The following is a 24,173-nucleotide window of genomic DNA, read 5'->3' as shown; positions in this document are numbered from 1 at the left end:
GATTAAAGGCATGTATACTAAATAAATCAATAATAAAAATGTCAATAAGTCTAAGTCTTCTGGGAAGAAGCAGGGCACGCTCAGAAAAGAGTGCTCCTTATGAGGTCCCCTAAGATCTAGAAATTAAAAATCCAATAGTTTCTTTGGCTTTCAGTGGATGCCAATAAAGCTAGATTTATTTTTAAAGTGCTTTGCTGGCTTGCAGATAAAGTTAAATCCAAGTGCTGACTTGATTTCTGTTTTCTGAGTATTAGCTTTTCCAGGGAATACAATTATGCAAATTTTCTGTGGGTTATCTATCTATCTTTTAGTTAATATTATAAGCTGTCAAATTTTTAGGAATGTTAGTCAAAACTCAGCACTTCCATATGCCTGAATGAAGATCATGTTTGAAAATGGATGTTTGGAGTAAAATTAACAAACTTTCCTATTGAACTATTTTAGTATGAGTGGAGTGTGTATGTCTCCAATGCAACCATATAAAATATATTTTTAAAAAACACAACAATTAAGAAATGGGATTAAGAATGAGCAAATAAATGACAGATTTCCACAATGGGAAAATACCTTCCAATCACAACCAACAGACTCTAAACATGCTCGCCTTACTGATTAATTGGTTTTATTAATGTAATATGTATTAGGAAATGCCTTCCTTGAGAGTACTGGTCAGTCTGAATTAAGGTAGCCTTAGATCAAAACCGTGGAGAGGGTCTTAGGGTGCAATTCACCTAGTCACTGATGAAGAAACTGAGATATAGAACTGACATATGGGTAATAGCTTGGATGACTGAGAATAGAATTTACTCTGGGAATGTAATACAACGGTTTTCTCATTCATTTTACTTTACCACAAAAATCTATAAATTCTTAATTTCTTAAATAGACATACTAATTAAATCACTGCTTTTTATCAGTGATTTTAATCATCACATGCTATTGTCAAATTAAAATAATTACTGAAATCATTTCATTAGCTGTCTCAAATAATAAAATTAGGAATTTTAAACACTGTGTAAAATAGCCATGTTCCTATTGGAAACCTTATCAGGAGGTTTTAACTATTCATAAAATTTAATTTACATTTTGTGTCTTTCTGTCAGTTATGATTTTTAAAAGGCTTTCAAAATAATCTCATGTAGGTGCCAAGTTCTATAACTGGTTACATTTGATGTCACATTATACATCTTGTTTTCTTTCTGGAGAGGGGGTTTTGCTTTTGTTATGTTATTAAGAATAATGCAATTATAATTATGAGTTAAGGCTCCAAAATCACTGGAAATCTAGAGAAGCTGGCAAATACGTTAAAACATTAACACAAATTAAAATACACAGGGAGGCTTTTGGTATTTGTAGATATTGTTGATGCTGCCAATATTTTCTGTTAGTTAAGTCTGGTATGAATGGAGTTAGTTTTAAAAATGTGCCAACTGCCTTGAAATACACTTTTATAAACCACAAAATATTCCCATGAATAATGAAAATAGCTAACCCTCAACCTCAATGTATACTTTTTGCAAACTGATCAAGTCACAATAACCACAACAAATTTTAAAGCTGCTGCTAATTGGTGTCTGACCTTTTTCATTCCAAATTAATCTAATCACGAGTCTATTAGAATGAGAGAACAGTGCAGACCACTAATTCATGAGAAAAAAAGCCAATGACAAAGGTTAAGGAAAGGACATAAAAGAAAGTAAGACTAACATAAGGAAATAAACAAAAGTCATTGTAAAACTATCTGATTCTTAATTATTAGGACAGCAAACTTAAATACTTATGTATTCTTTTAGAAAAGACAATCCACTCATAGTTACAACAAATGCATAATAAAACAAATCTATTTAGAAATCACAGCGCAGACTCAGTGATTGAAGTGATTCATGCCACTCGTGAACTTTCAAAGATAAAATTATCAGGCTGAGTAGGTTCCAAGTTTCAGCTGCTAACTTCCTAACAATAACATGAGTTATTACTCCGCTGCTTTCTCTGTTCCTGATACTGTGTTAAGCACTTTCTATGTTCCTGGTACTGTGCTAAGTACTTGATATGTATCAAGTTATTCAGCCATCACACTAAACCGAGCAGGAGAGTAATCATTTGACCACCTACTTAGTGTCATAGCTGGGAGAGGAACTCTAACTGTCTGACTCCAGAGCCGATGCTTAAGTATTACATGATAGGCTTCATTTTAAAAGATCTTAGGCAAAGGACCATGGAATAATTTAAAAGTTAATACTTCACCAAATTTTGCAACTTATCAAATGACCAATTCACCAAATTACCAGTTTTCCAAAAATTAGTTTCACTGATATAATTCCACAACTGGCAATGTATTTGAATAACAATTTCTTGTGTACTTGGCAACTAATGTGTTATGCGTGATATGAATGTTATGGTTTTTTAAAAACAATACTGTAAGCTTCTCTCTTCTAAATATTGGTTTGTTGAGAACAAGGATTATTTGTATGACTGAATTTTAGACTGTTATGAGATGAAAACTATATACCTTACCCTGCACTGGGGACACAAGTCTGCACATAGAGATACAGGGAAAGAAATCTCTAGCCATACATACACATCCATAGGCATTTACCTACGCAGGAAGTGTTAGGACAACATATGTATTCTTTTTCGTGTGCATACACAAGGGGGGGGAGGGGCAGAGGAAGAGAATCTTCAAGTAGACTCCCTGCTGAGGGCAGAGCCAGACATGTGGCTCTACCGCATGAGCCATGAGATCATGACCTGAGCTGAAACCAAGAGTCGGACATTCATCCTACTGAGCCACCCAGGTGCCCCAATATATGTATTCTTTTTGACATGGGTTATTTTATTTATAATTCAACTGAAATAAGAATTAAAAAAGAGATGACTCCATTTTTAAGAAATACCTTTTGGTTATCATGGAGCATGCCTATATGCTCATATACCCAAATACATATACTTGCAGTATAGAAAAAACTTCCCAATATATGTAAAAAATTACTCTGTGTAATTATTATTATTATTTTTAAAGATTTTATTTTTTATTTGACAGAGAGAGACACAGCGAGAGAGGGAATACAAGCAGGGGGAGTGAGAGAGGGAGAAGCAGGCTTCCCGCGGAGCAGGGAGCCCGATGCGGGGCTCGATCCCAGAACCCTGGGATCATGACCTGAGCCGAAGGCAGACGCTTAACGACTGAGCCACGAGGCGCCCCTCTGTGTAATTATCTAGCTACCTTTTTATTTGTTGTACTTTGCTTATGTTCAGTACACATATTTTAAATCCTAATTTACACAGATAAAGCCTATAAGATGAAAAAAAATTGTCCATGTGCTCTAAGTAGCTTCCTGAATATTTCATGGTTTTACAAAGATATTTCAGTTTTTTAATTGAAATGAATTTTGGAAGTCTTGCAGGCTATTTCTTTCTCATTGAGCAATTAGTCTATAACATGAATTATTTTTACTTCCTGAGCTTGTTTTCCAATTACCAGAAAGGCCATTTATTCATTTATTCACATGTGCATCAATCAGATATAGTATTATGCACAATATGTTAGACTTATAATTTTAAAAAAGTAGATTTCCTGGTCACTCATTGTTCTAACAGTTTCTGGAGTTTAGTATTCATTTCCAGAAGAACTTTAAGAGAGTAATGTGCTATCCCCTTCGTTTTAATGGCTAAAAAAGCAGAGTGAAAGCAAAAAAAGATATATTGAACAGTTCAATCATTTACCAAGCACTTACTCTGTGTTAGATTATGTTAAGCAAGTCACATATATTACATAATATAATTCTTAAAGACAATCTGAGTCAGGTTTTTACATATGAAGTTAACTATGGGACAAATTAAAGTCCCAAGTCTTCACACCCAATAATTGATACAGGGGATTTAATATAGGACCAATTAAATGGAAAATGGACCCTCTTAACTGTCATGCTGAGTAGAAGCTCAGGAAGGAGGTTTATGGTGACATAGCAGGGAAATTTTCCTGTTAACAATTCAAATTACACAAGTTCTTATTGTTTGCACATGAGCTTCGGCATAAAAGTCCCAATTACTAAACTGTGGACCTAGCAAATTAACTTGGCTTTCTTTTTAATTTTTAAAAGCAGTTTTGAGTTAATTTCCAAAGTTGGTATTTATTCAAAAAATTTAAATTAGCTAATGCTTTTGCATTTAAATTAACTTAAAACTACCTAATTAAATTACTGCCCATGAAATAATAAAGATTTAAACAATTCTAGGGCAGAATCTCATTTTGGAATTCCTATGTAAGATTTAAAATATTTGATATAGGAATAAGCAGGAGGAAACAGCTGATTCTAGAACAGTACTTTATGCTTTCTGCTTCATTTTGTCTATAGTCAAAGAAACACAAAAGGTACATTCAAACCTACAACTGACCTTGATATCCACTGTCCAGTCCATCCTATAAAATAATTTCATCCAATACCCTTTAATTCATTTATTCTTTGTTCATTCGAGTATAAGTATCTTTAAAGCTCCATGCATACCAGGAGAGACCTAGAATACAACAATGGGTAGGAGCAATGAGCCTGCCAGCAGGACACGGGTGAATGGAACGAGACAGGCTAGAAGCAAGCACTGTCGCTGTGCAGAGGGCTAGGGTGGAAGGTGTCACCAGGATCCACGGGAGCAGAAAGGAGGAGGCATTTATCCTGGAGCAGCGTGCTCAGGCAAAACTCCTAAGACGTGACCATTCAGTGGAAGCATTATTAAGAGTTTTCCAAGAGGGCAAGGAGAATAGGGCATTCCAGGTAGAAAGTACAGTGTGTGCCAACAGAGGAGGCAAGAAACAGCATGTGGTCGTTAGAAAACACAATAGTTGAGCATGGATGGTATGAGATAGGGGAGTGGGGTGGACAGAAGAGGTAAGCAAAGGAGCAGTTTTATGAGCTTTGATTTTCCATGCCAGGAAGCCAGAAGTTTGCCGATAGACACTGTAGAGCTTGTTCTGTGGGGTCCTTTACCATAACCATTTTCATAAGGGTTTATGAATTTAATTCTTTAAATTCAGCTGTGATAAACCCTGTTTGTTGTCGGAAATGGCAGTAACTTACCCTCTGTGTTTCAGTGCTCCAAAATGTCTGTTACTTTGAAATGGATTAAATTTAACCGGCATCATGGGTGATTGTTTCAGCCAACAAAGGAGGCTAATACTAAGAATACTGCAGGTGAGTTGGAGAAAAAATCTCCTGCAATCAAAAAGCTCTTTCCCTGCTCAGTGAAAAGGCAGTATGAATTTCTAATCCAGGACTCCTCTCATTGCCACTGAAAAGTTGGTGCCTCCTGAGGCACACCTTGACTAACCTGACATACGCCATATTTGTTTTCTGACTTTTTCATACTAGAATTAATCCCAGGCCACCAATGGTAGATCCAAACCAAAGGATTCATGGAAACAACTCAGGGATGAACTGCCCATGGTGTGAAGAAGGTAACATGGCCTAGCCATCCTTCCAATAACAACCTGATCTTCCCATCAAACGCACTCTTTGTGAACACATTTCCCATGCTTGTGGATTAATGACTCTTCAACCATTTCTCCCCAATGGACAATTTATACCCATCTTAGAACAAGAGGTAATCTGGAATCCCACACAGGTAACAATATTCTGTGATCAGCTGAGGTGGCAGGGCAGGATCATTTTCAATATCAAAATTTATACCAGCAATGCCACCATATAATCTGGAATCTGGTGGTGAAACAAAGCATAAAAATCATGATAAATCAACTTCAAGAACCTAACAATAACACATCCGGTTCTGCCACTTAACCATCTGGGTTCCTGGGGTAGGTCACTTAACGTCTCCTGGTCTGTAAAATTAGGGATGCTAACACATGCCCACAGGTATTTGTGAAAATTAAACCCAACAGCATCTTTGGTATGGAGGGCTTTCCCATCAATTCATTGCATTCTTTCTCTCCCTGTCCTGGGATATGGTCTTAAATAAGATGGCAAACCAACAAACAAAAAAAGTAGAAATTTGATTCCCACCCGCATTAAAAGAGAAAATCAACATGAGCAAAAACATGGATTGTTTTTCTAATAGATTTTTCTTGAAGATTCTGAAAGATCTAAATCCGCCTTCTGCTATGCACAAAAGGGAAAAAGGAGAGAGGGAAGCAAAGAAAAGACACCAGAGAAAGAAAAGACACCATGAGTGGACTCTGAACGGATAAGGAACTACATGGGGAAAACAGTCCTTTCATCACCTTTCGTCACTTCCACAGACCCCTGGTCTGTATTTGATCATCAACATAGCCCACACTTAAAACAAGGTAGAAACCTAATGGCAGAAACCTAATAAATAGGATTTGAACGCATAAGTTAATGAAGAAAAGGAGGAAGAAAGTTAAGGGGCGCCTGGCTGGCTCAGTCGGAAGAGTGTGCGACTTGATCTCAGGGTCGTGAGTTTGAGCCCCACATAGGGTGTAGAGATTACTTAGATAAATAAAATTAAAAAAAAGAAGAAGAAGAAGGGAGGGTAGGAAGAGAGCAGAAAAGGGGAGAAGGAAAGAAGGGAGGGAGAGAGGACAGACTGATTGTGAGATCCATGCTTGGTCAGGTGGTCAGCCAAGGATATTCTTAGATTTTATCCGGCTAAGAGCTAGCAAAGAGTTTTAAGCCAGTGATTTAGGAAAATGCAAAGGACACACTGAAAGGTAGGAAGGCTGAAAGCAGGCAGGAAGTCCATATCCTGGAAAGAAAAAGCAGAAGCTTCAACAAGGCAGTAGCTGTGTGAGAGTGTGTAGAGCTCGTATGTAGAGGGCACGCTCAACAGGACTAGGTAATGTCACTAATGTGTTCCAACAGCTTCATCCCAGAAAGGCCACTGGTTTCACAGCCACCTGGCATTTGGGGCTTCCGCGGAACACCAACATCATAAAATAAAAAGTCCGCAGTGAGTCAAAGTGCTGTGTTTACAGCAACAAACTAGAAAACAGAATCCAATATAATAGTTTGCTATTATGCATATTGAAGTGTTTTATGCTACAAGTCCGACTCCATGAGACATCCTTCTAGCAGATTATACAGTGCCTTAGCAGAGGCTGGCTTTCAGAAAATAAAAGTAAAGCAGAAATTATTTAGTCCCTGCAGCTGGCTGAGTGATATCAAACTCTCCTAACGCCCTGGGCAGCCATTTTGAGTTCAGATTCCGCTGTGGGTCAATTACGTTCACCTCTGTGATATGGGGAAGGATACAAAAAAGCCGATTTTGAGATTCAAAATAGAGAATTTATGCATTCACAGAAAAACGTGTAGCTTTATTCGTTCCATAGTTGTGCCTGGATTAAATCAAATTTGAAAGAGGGCATATGTTTAAGTCTATGGTTTTCTTCTAGTGAGGCAATGTCCCTGCATTGCAAGAAAATACTCACTAATCCTACTGAACACTATATTTATTTAGGCTCAATGAGTATTTTAGGTATGTTATTCCTAGTTACAATCACTTATATAGGCTTATTTCTCACAGTCTTATACATGTAGCCTAAAATACTGCCTTCTTTTATAGAACACCAATTACTGTGAATAATTCCCATTCAATTGTGGAATACAGCATACACTTCATTAAACTGCCCTGCAACAGAGCAGCTCCTGACCATGTTTGGTATAGTTGGAGTATGGAATTAACATTTCAAGTTTATCTTTAAAAAATGGAGACATGTTCAATGATATAAAGTATGAAATACATTAGGGATGAGTACTAAATAACCTTCAGTACATGCATTTGTAATGTCCTAAAACATAATATTATTATTGTTATCAGTTATATTATTGTTATCAGTTAGTAAACAGTTATGGCTATGAAGGTTTGCTTTTTAGTGACATGTATCATGGAAATGACAGTTAATGCACATTTATGTCTCATCATGAATCCGGACCACAGCCAGATCTCCTACTCTATCCAAACCCTGTTTCCTTGTGAAACTTGAATTCAGTTACATGGTGTGTCGGACTATGTGTCTCACACTTACACTCATGTTGCTTTGATCTCACTGTAAACATTCACTGAGTCATTTTTCCCACAGATTAGCATCTCCAAACAGAATTCAATACCTAAAGGTTCGAACAGCAATACCACATCATATCCAAGGGAACAACTTAATGATATTTCATTAATCTTCTTTTAGTAATTTTGTAGCAAGAGACAGGATAAAAATAAAACTTACCACCACAATATATCGAGGTCTGTACTGAATGGTTCCAAACAAACCCAATATGACGACTATTATATGCAGAAAATTTCCAAGAATTGGTGCCCACTGGAAACCAAGGAAGTCAAAGATTTGCCTCTCCAATGCTGAGAGCTAAAATAAAGCAAAGAGAGTCCATTAGCGTCTAATCCAAGCATCATCACACCATTTTAATATTTATTTCATGCCTAGAGAAGTCTCCATATTCAATCACACTTATGGACATCATCATCACTAGAGTTGTGACACCCATTTCATGTACTGTTTTATGCAACTTCTTTCTGAAAATATGCTAAGATAACTTTGAAGTTATAAAGAACAATGAGATTTTAAACCTATCTGGAGAGCTTGACATATACTCCTTAAATCATTTTCTCAGTAGAAAATCCCGGCAGATATTTTAGAGTATCATATTCTGTGATATGAGTTCATCCATTTCTTAAAAGAGATTTTATTTATTTATTTGAGAGAGAGTGCACAAGGGGGAGGAGGGGCAGAGGGAGAAGCAGACTCCCTGCTGAGGGGGTAGCCTGACATGGGGCTTGATCCCAGGACTCTGAGATCATGACCTGAACCAAAGACAGCCGCTGAACTGACTGAGACATCCAAACACCCTGAATTCATCATTTTTTTAAAAGATTTTATTTATTGGGGCGCCTGGGTGGTTTAGTAGTTAAACAACTGCCTTCGGCTCAGGTCATGGTCCCCAGGGTCCTGAGATGGAGCCGCACATCAGGGCTCCGTGTTCTGCGGGAAGCCTGCCTCTCCCTCTCCCACTCCCCCTGCATGTATTCCCTCTCTCGCTGTGTCTCTCTTTGTCAAAAAAATAAATAAAATCTTTTTTAAAAATTTAAAACGAAGATTTTATTTAGTTATTTGAGAGAGAGAGAGAGCATACAGAAGAAGGGGGATGGGGCAGTGAGGGAGGGACAAGCAGACTTCCCACTGAGCGGGGAGCCTGATGTGACTGGATCCCAGGACCCTGGGATCATGATCTGAGACTGAAGGCAGATGCTTAACTGACTGAGCCACCCAGGCGCCCCCTGAGTTCATCATTTTTTTAAGTAAAATGATTGGCTTAGTATAACACACTAGAAAAAAATAACTACAGGCTTGAATGCTAGAACTGGTATATGATTTTGGAAAAAAAAAAAAAAAACAAATCTCCTACTTACGCCTGCCTTCTTGTAAGAAACATAAATTACCAAATATGTTTGGTTTCTTTACTTTCATCAGTCCATCACTGATGATAATGACTAACCACTTTTTCAAAATGAAGCTTACTGATTTATTTAGCTCTGGGCTCAAGGCTCCCATGTAAAACTAAGTTAAGTAATTCCTTTGGATCATATTTTATTGAGATCATATACCTACATGAAAATTCATCCTAGATTAGGCAAAATCCATTTTGAATAGAGAATTAAAAATTACGGAACCATTACAATTGTAGACATGCCACAGTTTATTACATCTGCATTATATACAATTACATTTTAATCAATTATACAATGTATTAAAATATACACTTAAATAATTTGTGTATGATTGATGAAACAGACAAATTTCATATAGTCCAGTGAATGCCAATAATGTCATTATCATATTAAAATGATATTTATTGTTTTCTATATCTAAACATTTTATAGTTCCACCTGCTGTATTTGGACACCAATTTTACACACTTCAGGCATTTTTCTAGATTTACTTTGATAAAATAGTAATTCTAATAAAATGATCCAACGATTAGCTATGTTGATGGCACTAGAAACCGCAGATTTGAAATGAAAATGGTACCCTAGGTATTTTTCTAGTTATGTGGCAGGTGTATGCCTGAATAGCTTTAATTTCCTTGGACATAAAGAAATGTCCTCCATCCAGAAAGCTGAATTTACCTTGGTTAAAATTCACCTTCAGCAAGCTGTGGAGAAGAGAAACGATCAAACGCCTAAAGAGAACCGCACCAGAACCACATTCATTTCATGGGCATTTCCTGATCATCAAGTGATCTGTCACCATCCCCTGCTCACACAAATGAGAGGATGCACAGAAATGGCTAAAACGCAAAATAATCAGAGCGAGGTAAGAAGCAGCACCATGTTTTCTGTTTTCAATCCCCTGTTTGTTTGTGACTCTAATTAGTTCCCTGGAACATTCCCCTAAAAATGCAGCATTTTATTTATTGGCCCATCAGCGATGTAAATATGCAGTTTTTTATGTCCAAACAGGATGGATGTGCTCAGATAAAAAAGAAAGCTTGAAGAGCAGCTGCAGGCAATTTATTCTGAAAAGCAACCCTATTTTAAAGCTGTCACGCATCACAAAAACCTTTAAAGTGAACTTTTCAAACAGAGGAAAATCCATTTTCTTTTCTGTCAGAAGATGCATGGATAGCATTCTTTTTTATGATATTAAAGAAAACACACATAATGAAAGAGAAGCTGAATTAACACCACTTATTAGAAAATCTACTTGCTTTCTTGGAGACACTGTACCTATTAAATTTATTCTCTGATAACTTACCTAAAAATGATTCATGATGACATGAGATAAGAGCACAAATCAAAGGTCAGAAAAAATCTAAACAGGGAGGGGATCATATCGAGTATTAAAAGAGAGGCAGCTTTAATAACTCTTCAAACCATGAAAAGTAAGTTTCAGTAGTTGACCCAGAACAACACGGGTTTGAATTGCACAGGTTCTCAAGAGAGACGATGGACTCTGAAAAACAAACAGGGTTCTAGAGGGGAGGGGGGTGGGAGGATGGGTTAGCCTGGTGGTGGGTATTGAGGAGGGCACATTCTGCATAGAGCACTGGGTGTTATGCACAAACAATGAATCATGGAACACTTCATCTAAAACTAATGATGTAATGTATGGGGATTAACATAAGAATAAAAAAAAATTAAAAAAAAATAAATAAATGAATTGCACAGGTTCTTATATGAGGATTTTTTTCGATAAGTACAGGATGGCACTGTAAATGTATTTTCTCTATGATTTTCTTAATAACATTTTCTTTTCTCTAGCTTACATTATTGTAAGAATACAATATATAATACATACAACATACAAAATATGTGTTCATTGACGGTTTCTGTTATTATAAGCCTTCCAGTCAACGGTAGGCAATTGGTAGTTAAATTTTGGGAGAGTCAAGAGTTATATTTGGATTTTCAACTGTGGGGGGTGGGGAGGGTTGGTGTTCCTAACCCTCCTGTTGTTCAAGGGTCAACTGTGTTGTATTTGAAAAAGTCAACTAACAACAAAAAGCCCTTCCAAAATAAACAGAACACCATTGCATTTTTTTACTTGATTGTTTGATCTAATTTCCATGTTAAGCTATTTTGTCATTTAGTTTATAGGCAAATATCTTCTCTCTAAATGTCATAATCTCTAGAGACACCACTTACGCCTTAGAGCTTGACATTAATAATAATGACCCAGAGCCACTAAATGAAGTTAAATGAGATCCAGGTTGCTTTGTTAACTCACAGAGGATGAATTTATTTTAGAAATCTCTGTCAAAATGGTTCTCATCAATGGAGCAGGCCCGGGAGTGCATAATCGGTGCATCTCTTCCCAAATCCATGGTCAGTGACCTCAAGTTGGGAACTTGACATCAACCATTACAGGAATATGTACAACATGGACATTGGGAAATGCTAAAAATCAGGGTTTTTTTGTTATGAGAATCTATTGTTAAACGTTACCTGTGCACCACTGAATACAGCACGTAGAAAAGAGTGCTTCTGATTCAGAAAGGTAATGAAAGGAAGTGATCAAATGTGCAATGTAGCATGAACAGAAAGCATCCAGACCTGATGAGCACAGAAGAATGGAGGGCTCAAAGATGGTACCAGCAGAGATGCCATAGCTAAGAAGAAAATGACTGAGACATCTGAAGAATTTGAGGTATAAATGTAGAGAATTCAAGAAAATATAGGCAATAAGACACTCCAGGGAAAGCAAAAAACCAACCAGTCACCCGTGTAAAACAGGAAGCAGTGATCTAAAGAACAATGAAATAATTTCTAAGTGAACTGTAAAGTAGGTAAGACTCTGGAAGCTATAAGAATATGAGGAAAAAGGATATGTTTCTTTTCCTAATAAGATAAAAAATAAATTCAATCAGAATCTTAATAATAATGGAAGGAAAGATAAGAGAGGGAAAGAAAGAAGGAAGGAGGGAAGGGAGGAAGAAAGGGAGGGAGGGAGGAAAGAGGACCAAATCAGTGAGGCAAGGAAAGCATGGTTCAAAGATACCAAGCAAATTAGAATGGGGAGTTATTTTGAATGTAAATATGAAGAAGCCATTCAAACATTCTCCTTGAGTGGCAGAGGGATGGGAACCATTGGAACTATTGGAGAGAAATGTAACCCTAGCTCATACTTGGGGCTGCATGAAAAATAGTCCATACTCATTATCATGTAAATGTTGCTTACTGGATTATAGCTTTCAGAATCAAATTGTAGAAAGTTTGAAAGTCTTCATTATGCTTATGGAACAAAATATAAGTGCAATTTGATCATATAAAGCATATTTAACAAGAGTTGGGAAAGGCTTAATGTTCTGTATGTATGGCAATGGGAATGGAGTGTGCTTTAAACTTCTTTCTGCAGGGTCAGGCATTTCCTTTTACCAGGCTCCAAGGTGGGAATATTCCCTATAAATCTATGAATCATTAACTGCAACCCACTTTAACCACACATACCAATAACTAAAGAAATATTTCTGCTTCCTTATTTTATGTCCACACAAATAGGAGCACCTTTAAAACACAGTAACTTTTTTATTGATCCATATATTATGTTTAATGATTCACATGGTATTTTGTTTAATTGCTCATAATTATTACTAATTGTGAAAATTAATTTATACTTAAAGAGCTATAAAAACTCCAGGTGACCAAACATTTCCCTAGGCATTTACCTAGGCTGGGTCTACACAATAAGCTTCTGCTCAAACAAAAGCTGGGTTAGAATGTTCATTCTTAAGGAGTGAGTACCCTTGGAGATTCAACTTCCCAGTAAGAAAAGTGAGCTGGCTTCTGCTCTCATTCCCCTTGGACTTTTCCCCTGCTCACTGGAGGCAGACACAATAAAAAGGATCAAAACAAGGTTCTTCATGTTGGCAGAATCATAAGAAAGCATTTGATCAAACCACAGTTCTATAAAAGACTGAGAAATTAAAGCATATTGTATGACTGATATTCTCATCTCTAAGATCTCATGGCTACTCAACTCCCAGAGGATTTTTCATGCTTGGAGGTGATAATGCCCAACTTGTATGCTCACAGACCTGTCCTAGGCCAAATTATGGTCTTATATTTCAAGCTATACTTTGTGAATATTTCTTCATGGCTCTAAAAAAAGGATCAATAGCATTTATATAATGATTCTGTTTCATAGAGCCATGTCACAAAGAGTTCTAACAACTTGGAGATTTACCACTATGCTAAAGTAGGCGCTATTCCAGAGAAGTTTCTGTGTGTTTGTAGATAGGTAACCAAGCCTTAGGAGGTATGTGTTCCTCTTCTAGTGTATCCAAGAATTCTAGATATGGTCGGCTCGTGATTTGATTCATCCAATAAAGACAGGAATAATGTTAAGGGCTTCACAATTTCTGCCTGGTTTTCTATTATCTTCGGTAGGGTTCGATGGCAAAGGTTATTCCATTGAATCTAGAAACCAATCATTTAGTGAAATGAAGAAAGTCAAATCAAGTTTAATATATCACCTCCTTTTTCTGTTGCTTGATTTTTAGTACCCTCTCCAGTGGCTGAATGGCCATTAGTGTTTATGTAGCTAGATTCTTCAAGAAGAATTAATTGAAAGAGAATTTGTAGTAGTTGGTCTTTCTAGAGTCCAAAGTATGCTTTGAATGGCAGGCATTACAAAAACCACATGATACCAGATCATATATGAGATGATTAATGAATGTAATGCAGAAAGACAGGAGAGACAAGCATAAAATAGTTTTAAAAATAACTTTTAATCCAATCACTAGATTCATCGGTGATTTCTTTTTAGATTTAGTTTTTTGAACCTAAAACCAATTATCTTTTCTTTTGTGTAAATTCATTCATTTGTTCAGCATGTACCACTTCACAGTTGCTCTGAGGGTATAAGGATGAATGGCAGAATTCTTGGACTGGAGAAGCTAGTTCATACTTTAGTGGGGAAGAAAGACATAGACCAAATAATTATAATAAAATATATATACTGTGGTAAAGAGCTATAGGAACACAGAGAAAAGTGTTTTAACCTCTGCCTGGCATGACCAGCATGTTTAAGACACCTTTACAAAAAAGGTGCCTATTGAGCATGGTTCCCAAAGAATGGTCAAAACTTTTCATGCAAAGAAGAGTGGGGGCAATTAAATTAACAATGAAATACAATTAAAGAGCAATTAATTAAAACAATCAATTAAATAATTAAACAGTTTGTTAAATTAATTAAAGAACAATTAAAGCAAAAGGCACAGCAGAACATTTCAGAGTGCCATAAAATGCCAATTTTAGTTCTACTAAATTTAAGTCCACTTTCAGGAATTTATCTTAATTGGACAAGTCGAGGCAACATTGCATAGTGTTAGGTACATAGACCCTTGAAACAGACTGGCTGGTTTCTCAAATCCTGACTGTCACTTATTAACATGTGATCCTGGGCAATATACTTAAATTCTCTGTGTCATGGCTCCTCATCTGTAAAATGATAGAATCTATTTCATCATGTTGTTTTGTAGACTGAATGAGTTGATATATATAAGACACTTAAATCTGTGCCTGATGCACATATATATGCACACATATACACACACACATGTCTGTGTGACATATATGTATATGTGTGTATATGTGTGCATATATACACTATATATATATACACATGTTTGCTCATATAAGGATGTTCACAAAAGTGATGTTCATAATGAAGGGGGATAGAAAACTAAGTGTCCGATATTATGACATATTAAAAGTATATGTTGATAAGATGAACCACTACATATCCATATAAAATAATGTAGATCGATATGTATTGATTTAAAAAAAACTGATCATAATATATTACATAGGACAAAATCATGTGTACATATAATGACATTCTACTTGATAACAAGAAACATATCTAGTCATTCAATCAACATATTTTGAGACCCTACTAAGTGTATGAAATGGTTGTGTAGCTATCCATGTAAATCTGTGTGTAGAAACATACAACATTAAATCCACTTGTCTAAACTGTAACCGAATACTGGAATCTTGGTCATTTAAACATTATTGCTATTTAAGTTTTTCTAAAAATTTTACTCAACAAACACGGATTACTTAAGAAAAAGATTTGTGCTTTCTCCCATCATGTCTCTCTCTCCCCCACTCTCTCTTTCTCTCTCCCCCTCTCATTCTGTATGTGTGTGTGTGTGCGCACGCGCTTTTTACCTTAATCCACACTATTTTACATCGACAGCATACATACTGAAACAAAACATCAAGAAGCATGTTTAATCTTATGCGTGCCATAGTCCAATCTATTCTATTGTATCTCATTAGCAGTGCAAGTCTAGACCAACTAAATTGGTTTCCAACCTACCAGTTGGTCAAGAATTGTCGTTTGCTAAGCACTAGTATAGCACACATGCTGTGGAAGATACTTCCTCAGGGGAAGATGAAGAGCAAGGTGTGCCTGGCTAAAGAGTTTGTGATTTACCTTGTTAAGAAGCCATTAAAGGTTTTATCTCATGCATAAAAGAGTTTCATAAACAGTATTATGCTTTAGAAAACCCCTCTGTCAGAGGTTTGGAAGTGTTTTTATCCTGTTTTGTAATGGGAATAGAGAGGTAATGGGGGTAAAGTAAGACTTGGATTGAAGGTAGGGCACACGGTGGAAGGTATTGCAATTTTCACATGAGAGACGATGGAACCCTGAACTAAGAAGTAAGACAAGGGAAATCAGAACAGAGACAGTGTAGAAATATTCAAGAATGAAATTTAATGGCCACTTATATGTGAGAGGTGAAGGAGAACCCAGGTCAACTTGGCTTACATCTTTGCTCTGACCAAAGAAAACTTGCTGGGTGGATACTGTTACAATCATTAAAAGTGAGGTGAAAGATTACAGTTTTGAAGCTGATGTGTTTGAACTCCTTACAAATCTTACACAGCATCCTATTACATATTCCAACTGTGGGCTTTCCCTATCTTTTTTTTTTTTTTCTTCAAAGACGGATTACAACCTAGTGTGGATGGTACACCAGTAGATTGTGACCTTGATAATACCTCAAAGCAAGGAACTGTGAACTTTGCCACTGAACTCAATACAGGTATGGAAACCTCCTCCTTTCTGTCAATATGTGCATAAAAAGTCAATTTAGATTAAGCCAAATATAATTTGAATAACTGAAATAATAGTAGGAACTGGGTAAAAAACATGCTCTAAGGAAATCTAAAGCCTACTAAAAATAACTTCTCGGTTACCTACTGTTAGGGATTATTTTAAACACTAGTCTTCTTATATCAACCCAGTTAGCTTAGCTAAATATACAAACTTTCAAGCTCCGGGGTTTAATTATAAGAAACGAGCTTCTTATAATTAAGTAAACTTTTAAAATGCTTTAGCAGCAAACATTTTAAAAGGATTCTTACATTTACCAATAAGTTCTTTTTTAAAAAAGAAGATTTTTATTTATTTTCTTTGAGGGAGAGTGAGGGCAAGAGAGATCACAGAGGGAGAGGGAGAAGCAGACTCACCACTGAGCAGGGAGCCGGATGTGGAACTGGTCAGATCATGACCTGAGCCGAAGGCAGACACGTAACCGGCCACCCAGGCACCCCTTTACCAATAGGTTCTTATCCAGAGAGTGGTTTTCATACTTGTTTTCTAGTGCTGCAGACACTGATACTGATGCAAGACAAACCCATGCCAAAAACAAACTAGGGGGAGGATACGCTCGTTCAATAATACTCTGAGTAAGAATTCCGCAAAAATTAGGCATAAGGGAATAATCTGTATTTGTTCAAGGATGTCCCTTGACCTCTAAACAGTGTGATTTCATCATTTGATTCAGCTTCTAAGTATCCTTCCCCTGCCAGAAATTATCCCACAGCCTAACTCCTCCAACTTTGCCAAGCAGAAGCCGACCTTAAAAAAATGCAGTTCCAGTCCATGAATAGCTCAAGCCAGGAATAAGGCAACTATTTTAGCAAAAGCCCAAAGTGTCAATTTGTTACAGAACAGTGATTGAAGATTGAATTTCAATCCTCCAGTGGAGCCATAATGGATCCAAGAACACTAAAGTTGAACCCCCTAGGCTGGGTGACCTATACAATCCCACAAACAGCTGGTGAGAACATGCCTGCCGTGGCATTTAAGACTCCCATGGAGGTTTTACTTAAATGGCAACCCAGCATGAGAAGACAGAAGAGAGGGTTATGGGCCAAAAGTTTCTTCAAGGCCTTTTCACATTTTTATTTGTAGTAGAGACCACCTGCAAGAATGCCTTCTTTCAAGAATTCCTTTAAAGTATACATTTTCAGCAAGAAGTAGATTTTTCATTTAGGAATGAAATTAAATGTTTCTTCTTTCGAAAATCATACAGAAAAAAACCCAAAAAACTTGAACATGTCAAAGCGTCCATGCTATAGAGAAGCTCTTCTCATTTGAAAATTAGAGTGTACAATTAACTTTAAGCAACAAACAGTTGATGGTGTTAAAGTAAGTTAACACCATCAACTGTTTCTTTTTCTTACTATGGTTCTCTTTGCCTTTCTCTTGCTATCCTGAATGCACTATGTAGCAGCTGCTTGAATATCCTGTTGCTGTCCATATTCTGGGAGGGTGCTGGTAGGTGCTGCAAACCACTGACAGTGGAACATATTTTTGGTGGTAAAACTAGTGAAAACCTCTGAGAATGTCTGAGGTGTTTCTGATGTAAACTTGCATTGCATTTTCTTCTTCACAGCTATCACTGCCCAATAGCTATGATCTAATTTGGTGAGGTGGTCTTCATTAACTTGATATGGGTGTCTTTCATCTTCAAAGTTTCAGGGGACAAACTGATTCAACCACTTTTTAACCATGCTCAAACTTTTTGGACATTAAGATGTTTCTCAAAGGATCAGCGAAGATTGATCAGCCTCTTAGCGCCCAGTGTTTTAGATTGTAAGTGTACAAACAGACTAAATAAAACAGAACTTATCCTATGATCTGTCTTCTGGGCCCCCTCTTAGTGACAGGGGTTGAGTAAGTGTTAATTTTATGAGTTCTGGTGCAGGTATGCCGATCATACAGAGACACTTTCAACATCTTGAGCTTTTATCACAGCCCCACTCATTCTCTTGCTTCTACTGAGGATCCATAATTGTAATGTTCTGTGTAGGGATAATGCTGTTCCCCACAGTTTATGTACAATTACTATAATTACTGTTCCATACTGAGCCTTAACATGCTAATATTACAGAACATATTTGTGATACTTTGACCTATGTCTCAAAGAGCCTTACACATTTTTTTTAAAGATTTTATTTATTTATTTAACAGAGAGAGACACAGCGAGAGAGGGAACACAAGCAGGAGGAGTGGGAGAGGGAGAAGCTGGCCTCCCGCTGAGTGGGGAGCCCGATGCGGGGCTCGAGCCCAGGGCCTGCGATCATGACCCGAGCCGAAGACAGACGCTTAATGACTGAGCCACCCAGGCACGCTTCAAAGAGCTTTATATTTTAAAATAAAAGAAGGACTATTGTTTTTACAAATCTCTTTCCATTTCTGATAAAGTTAGGGGAAGAAGAGGGAGCCAATATTTGCTAATCACCTACTGTGTGGTAGGTATTACATTCTGTATCATATACCCTATAGTATACCCTACAAAGAGGGTATTTTTGCTTTAATTTTACACGGATTTAGAGGGCAACTAATACACTCGAGAATCAACATGAGAACCTAGCTTAGTCAGGCTCCAGAGTCCTGATTCTTTACACCATAGTATGGCCTTGCCCTGAAGGTTTACATTAATTCCTATATGGCTTAAATTTTCTATCAAAAATATATATACGGTTTATAAAGTTTACAGACATCTTCTCATTCGTGCCTGCTTCATGAATTTGTTTTCTGATCTGTGGTAGCAAGGTTGTAAGAATAAATTCAATAATTTCTAGGAAGTAATTCAACAAAACAGGTAAGATTTTCTCCTGCAGGAAGATGGAGGAGGCATACTTTTCTGTATTATTCTGCTAAGTACATCTACAAACCTGAGACATCACATTTTAAACAAACATAAGACTCTGAAAGGTGGAGAGAATAGCAACCTGAGGAATAATGAAATAGATGGTGATTTCCCTGGGTTTTCTTTTTGCTGCCTATACTCCAGACTTGGAATTATAAAGCTGGTAATTCAGAAATGCCAGTGGGTGCAGACAAAGAAGTCCTTCAAAACTTGTTCTCTTTAGTCCAAGGACCAGGAAAAGGGCATTGCTAGCTCAGTAAGAGAGAAAACTTTTAGGCAATAACCACTCTACTCCAGTCAAACACCACACAAAAAAAGTGCAGCCACTCCCTCAGTGATGCCAAGAAGGTAGAGTGAGGAGCCTATAATTCTGCCCTAGTGAAAATGTAATAAGGCAAGGACGGTGTCCGAGAAGTCCAAATAGGGAGTTGAGACTTCCATCACTGCCAGCCAGTAATGGGTGCTCTCCACCCTGGAGTGACCGTGGTGACCACATGGGGAGCTAGAACTTCCACTCCTACCTGGCATCTCTCCCTTTGGTGAGTGACGAGGCATCTCTCCCTTTGAAAACTAGTGGAGAGTTCGCACTTTCCCCCATGCCCAGCGGTAATGAGGCTATTCCCACCCTGGTGCCAGTGGAGATGAAATTTCCATTCATACCTAGCAGTAAAGAGGTATCAATGGAGTCTGAAAGGAAATCTGTATTTCCACTCCACTTGAAGGTTGCCTCACCGTCTTCTCTTGCTAGAGCAATGTCACCAAAAAGACAGTAAAAATGGAAGGTTTATATAAGATCCAGAGTCTCATTACATAATACAAAGTTGTCCAGGTTTTAAAATCACTTGTCATACCAAGAACCAGGAAGAACCATGAAAAAGATAATAGATGCCAACACCAAGAACAGAGAGATGTTAAAATTATCTGACAAAGATTTTAAAGCAGCCATGATAAAAAATGATTCAATAAGCAATTATAAGCATACTTGAAACAAATGAAAAATTAGAAAGCTTAGCAAAAAATAGAAATTCTCAGCAAAAAAATAGGAGATATAAAGAAGAACAAAATGGAAATTTCAGGACTCAAAATATAATAACTAAAACAAAAAGCTCAGCGGATGGGCTCAACAACAGAAAGGAGGGGACAGAGGAAAGAAGCAATAGAATGGAAGCTAGAACAATAAAAATTACTCAATTTGAAAACCATAGAGAAAACAAATTGAAAAAAAAAAATGACCAGAGACTCAAGGGCCTGTGAAAATGTAACAAAATATTTAACATTTCTGTTACTGGACTCCCAGATGGAGAGAACAAAGAGGGTGACACTGAAAAAACATTTGATGAAGTAATGGCTGAAAACTTCCCAAATCTAGCAAGAGAAATAAACCTAGAGATTGAACAGGTTGAGTGAATCTCAACCAGAATAAATCCAAAGAAATACATGACAAGATGCATCATAATTAAACTTCTGAAAAGTAAAGACAGGTAAATTATCTTGACAGCAGCCAGGGTAAAACAATGCTTAAATTATAGGGCAAAATAATTTTAACAACTCATTTAACACCAGAAACTATGGAAGCCAGAACAAAGTAGCACAATACTTTTCAAATACTGAAAGAAAAAGAATTGCTAACTGAAAATCTCATACCCAGCAACAATATCCTTCAGGAATTTGTGGAAACCAAGATATTCTCAGATAAAGAATAATCAAGAAAATTTGTCATCTGCATACTTACCCTAAAAAATTGGCTAAAAGAAGCTCTCTAAACAGAAAGAAAATGATCAAAGAAGGAATCTTGAAACATCAGGAAAGAAGAAAGAACACAACAAGCAGAGATACCAGTAAATACAGTAGGCTTTCCTTCTCCTCTTGAACTTTCTAAAGTATATTTGATGATTGAAGCAAAATTTATAACATGGTTGTGGTTCCAAATATATGTAGAAGAAATATTTAAAATAACAATATTACTAAAGGGGTAGGGTAAAGGGGAAAAAATGAGGTCAGGTTTTCATATTTTACCTGAACTGGTAAAATGATGACACCAACAGACTGAGGTAAATTATGTCACCCCAAGAGAATCCACTAAAAAGGCTCTACATAGAGATATACTAAATGACACTATATATAAATCAAAATTGAATTCTGAAAAATGTTCAAGTAACCCACAGGAAGTCAGGAAAAGAAAATAGAGAAATGAAAAAAAGTGAGAAACAAAATACAAAATAAAATGTTAGAATTTCAATCCTTAATATATCAAGAATCACATTGAAACAAGTGAAAAATTAGAAAGCTAGCCAATTTCCATTCATACCTAGTATGAAGTATATAACTGGACTTACTTTTTTCAATTCAACCTGAGAATCTTTGTCTTTTAAGTCAAGCATTTGTCCAATTATATTTAGTGTGATTAATGATATGTTTGTATTGCTTTTATTATCCTGGTTTTGTATTTATTTTTCTTGCCATTTCTAGGCTTCTTTTTTCTGATTTTCTTCTTTTGGAATGGTCATCTTTTTCTTTCTATTTTCTCCTCTCACTGGTTTCAAGTATATGGACTCTACTTCTTTATTTAAACAATTGCACTAGACTTCTTAGCATATTCATACATAAGTTATCAATGTCTACAGTTAGTCATTATCTTTCTCTTCTTCCCAAACAATACAATGACTTTAGAACACTATAATTCCCCAAACAACAATTTTTTATGTATAGTTTTCTATATTGACATTATTATTATCGTTTTTTATTTAGTCAATGTTTGTATCTGATTTTTCCACGTATATGTCATCTTCTTCATCATTTATTCTTGTTTCTTAAGACTTTTTCTCTGGGAAAACTTATTTTTTTTCTGAAAAATGTATTTTCGAATTTGTTAAATGAGGGTATCTTGGTGGCAAACTCTTTCCATTCTTCTTCACTTGAAAGTATATTTATTTCATTCAAATACTTAAAAACAATGTCAATTAAGTATATTTTGCTTCCTGCACATTAAAAAATGTGTGGGATCATAGTTGTGCTAGTAACAAGTGAGATAATTATTTTTCCTCTGAACACAATGTCTCCTTCCTGCTCCAGCATCAGATTTCAAAATCTACGTCCTTGAAGTTTGATGATTGATTATAATGTATCTTTGTTTGGATGTCTTTTAATTTATCTTTCTTGGTAATTTTTGGTTTTCCAGTATCTGATGATTGGTGTTTTTCATCAGTTCTAAAAACTTCTCGGTGAAAATTCTCTTCAAATACTTACACTCGACCTCTTCTGTTTCTCTTTTTTTCCTACCAGAACTCCATACAGGCACATAGAACTCATTACATCTTCCTCTCTTTTCATCTACATTTCTTAACTCTTGTTTTTTTCTACTGCATTCTGTATAATATCCTCAAAAATATTTTCCCATTCATTTTCTTCCATTCTTTTGAATTTTCTAAACTCATCCGTGAGTTTTAAAAAATTAATATTATATATTTTTATTTCTGTTAATTGTATATAGTTCTTTCTTCAATTGTGCTCAGTCATTTTGCTCTTTTCTTACATTAAACCTCTATCTTACTTATTTATATTAATTTATACTTATTTCATATTCTATCTCTGATATCTTTGTGGGTTTAATTCAGCTTGTTTAATTCAGTTTGCTTTTTCTATTGCTTTACAGGTATGGTGCCTTGGTTCTCTGTATATTCTGAATTGTTGATTTTGAGTCTAGTTCCTTGGAACTTTACCTGTGGGAAATTTTATTTGTTTTGAAAGTAGATAACCTCCAAAAGGATTTTTATTTGCTTTTGGATTTTCATTTGTATTTGCCAGGTGACTTGAGACACTAATAGCCTACTACTACTTGAATTTAAATTCTTTGCTTATAGATTTTCTGGATCACCCAAGTGGTGTGAGTTTAGCTTACCAATCCATGTGAGGACTAATCTATTTTATGAATATTCAGGAGAAATTTTTATTTTTCTCCATGTAGTACCACGATTGGAGGAAGATAATTTTACTTACCCTTGGGTGGGTGGGTTGGGAGGCTTGGGTCTAGTTCTCACCTTCACTTTGAAGCTATAGCTGTTTGGGGTTCCAGCTCTATGAAAAGGTTTTTCTGGCAACAGCTCAGGTTTAGAAAAACTTAATTTTTTATTAGTTCATTGATGCAATTAAAACATTTTTTAAAACTGACATTTACAGTTGTTTCTAATATGAGTGATGTTCAGGAAAATTATTCTACCCTATTGCCAGAAATAGGTGTTCAAAGATGTTTCTGATCTCAAGTATTATATTGCCTCTATTACATGTTCCTCTTAGAGAGTTACAAAGAAAAATATCTTATTTCAAGGAAACAAAATTCCACTGATAGGTTTTATTAGGACATTACTGACATAAGTCATCTATATGTTTTGAGACAAAGTGGAAAATTGCACTCATCTAGTTCTCCAGCAAGGGAATGTTACTGTTTCATACTACACGTTAGAACAAATAAAAGTAGAAGTCTTCTTTTATAATAGTGATTAAAATCTGATTTTTCATTTTAATCTATGTGTTTTTAGAAGATCATGGATCAGACTATGGTGACTAGAAAAAATACTGCATGTTCATTCTCACTATGTAAACATTAGAGGGCAAAACTGTAGCGTGAGATAGAAGGTTTTAGTAATCCAGGGCCTGGGTCAGTTCATGTTTTTATCAGGTGGCCCACATGTAAGGAATATAGCAGTGTTTTGCATCTGGTGGCTGTATGATAAATATTTGTCAAAT

General features: G+C 36.2%; 1 protein-coding gene across 1 annotated transcript in view; it reads right to left on the bottom strand.

Annotated features, from left to right (window-relative positions):
- NKAIN3 (sodium/potassium transporting ATPase interacting 3) overlaps nucleotides 1–21,811 on the bottom strand; it is a 293,698-nt gene extending 271,887 nt beyond the window's left edge. Inside the window, exons 1-3 of the mRNA XM_021688357.1 lie at nucleotides 21,767–21,811; nucleotides 17,049–17,174; nucleotides 8,189–8,326 (exon numbers count right to left, since the gene is read on the bottom strand). Of these exons, the coding sequence (XP_021544032.1) occupies nucleotides 8,189–8,326; nucleotides 17,049–17,174; nucleotides 21,767–21,811 (309 nt within the window). The remainder of the gene's footprint in view (nucleotides 1–8,188; nucleotides 8,327–17,048; nucleotides 17,175–21,766) is intronic.
- Between the last annotated feature and the right edge of the window lie 2,362 nt (nucleotides 21,812–24,173).

The sequence above is a fragment of the Neomonachus schauinslandi genome, chromosome 4 (assembly GCF_002201575.2).
Source record: "Neomonachus schauinslandi chromosome 4, ASM220157v2, whole genome shotgun sequence".
Lineage (NCBI taxonomy): Eukaryota > Metazoa > Chordata > Mammalia > Carnivora > Phocidae > Neomonachus > Neomonachus schauinslandi.
The sequence above is the reverse complement of the archived record's forward strand: the minus strand, read 5'-3'. Positions and strand labels throughout refer to the sequence as shown.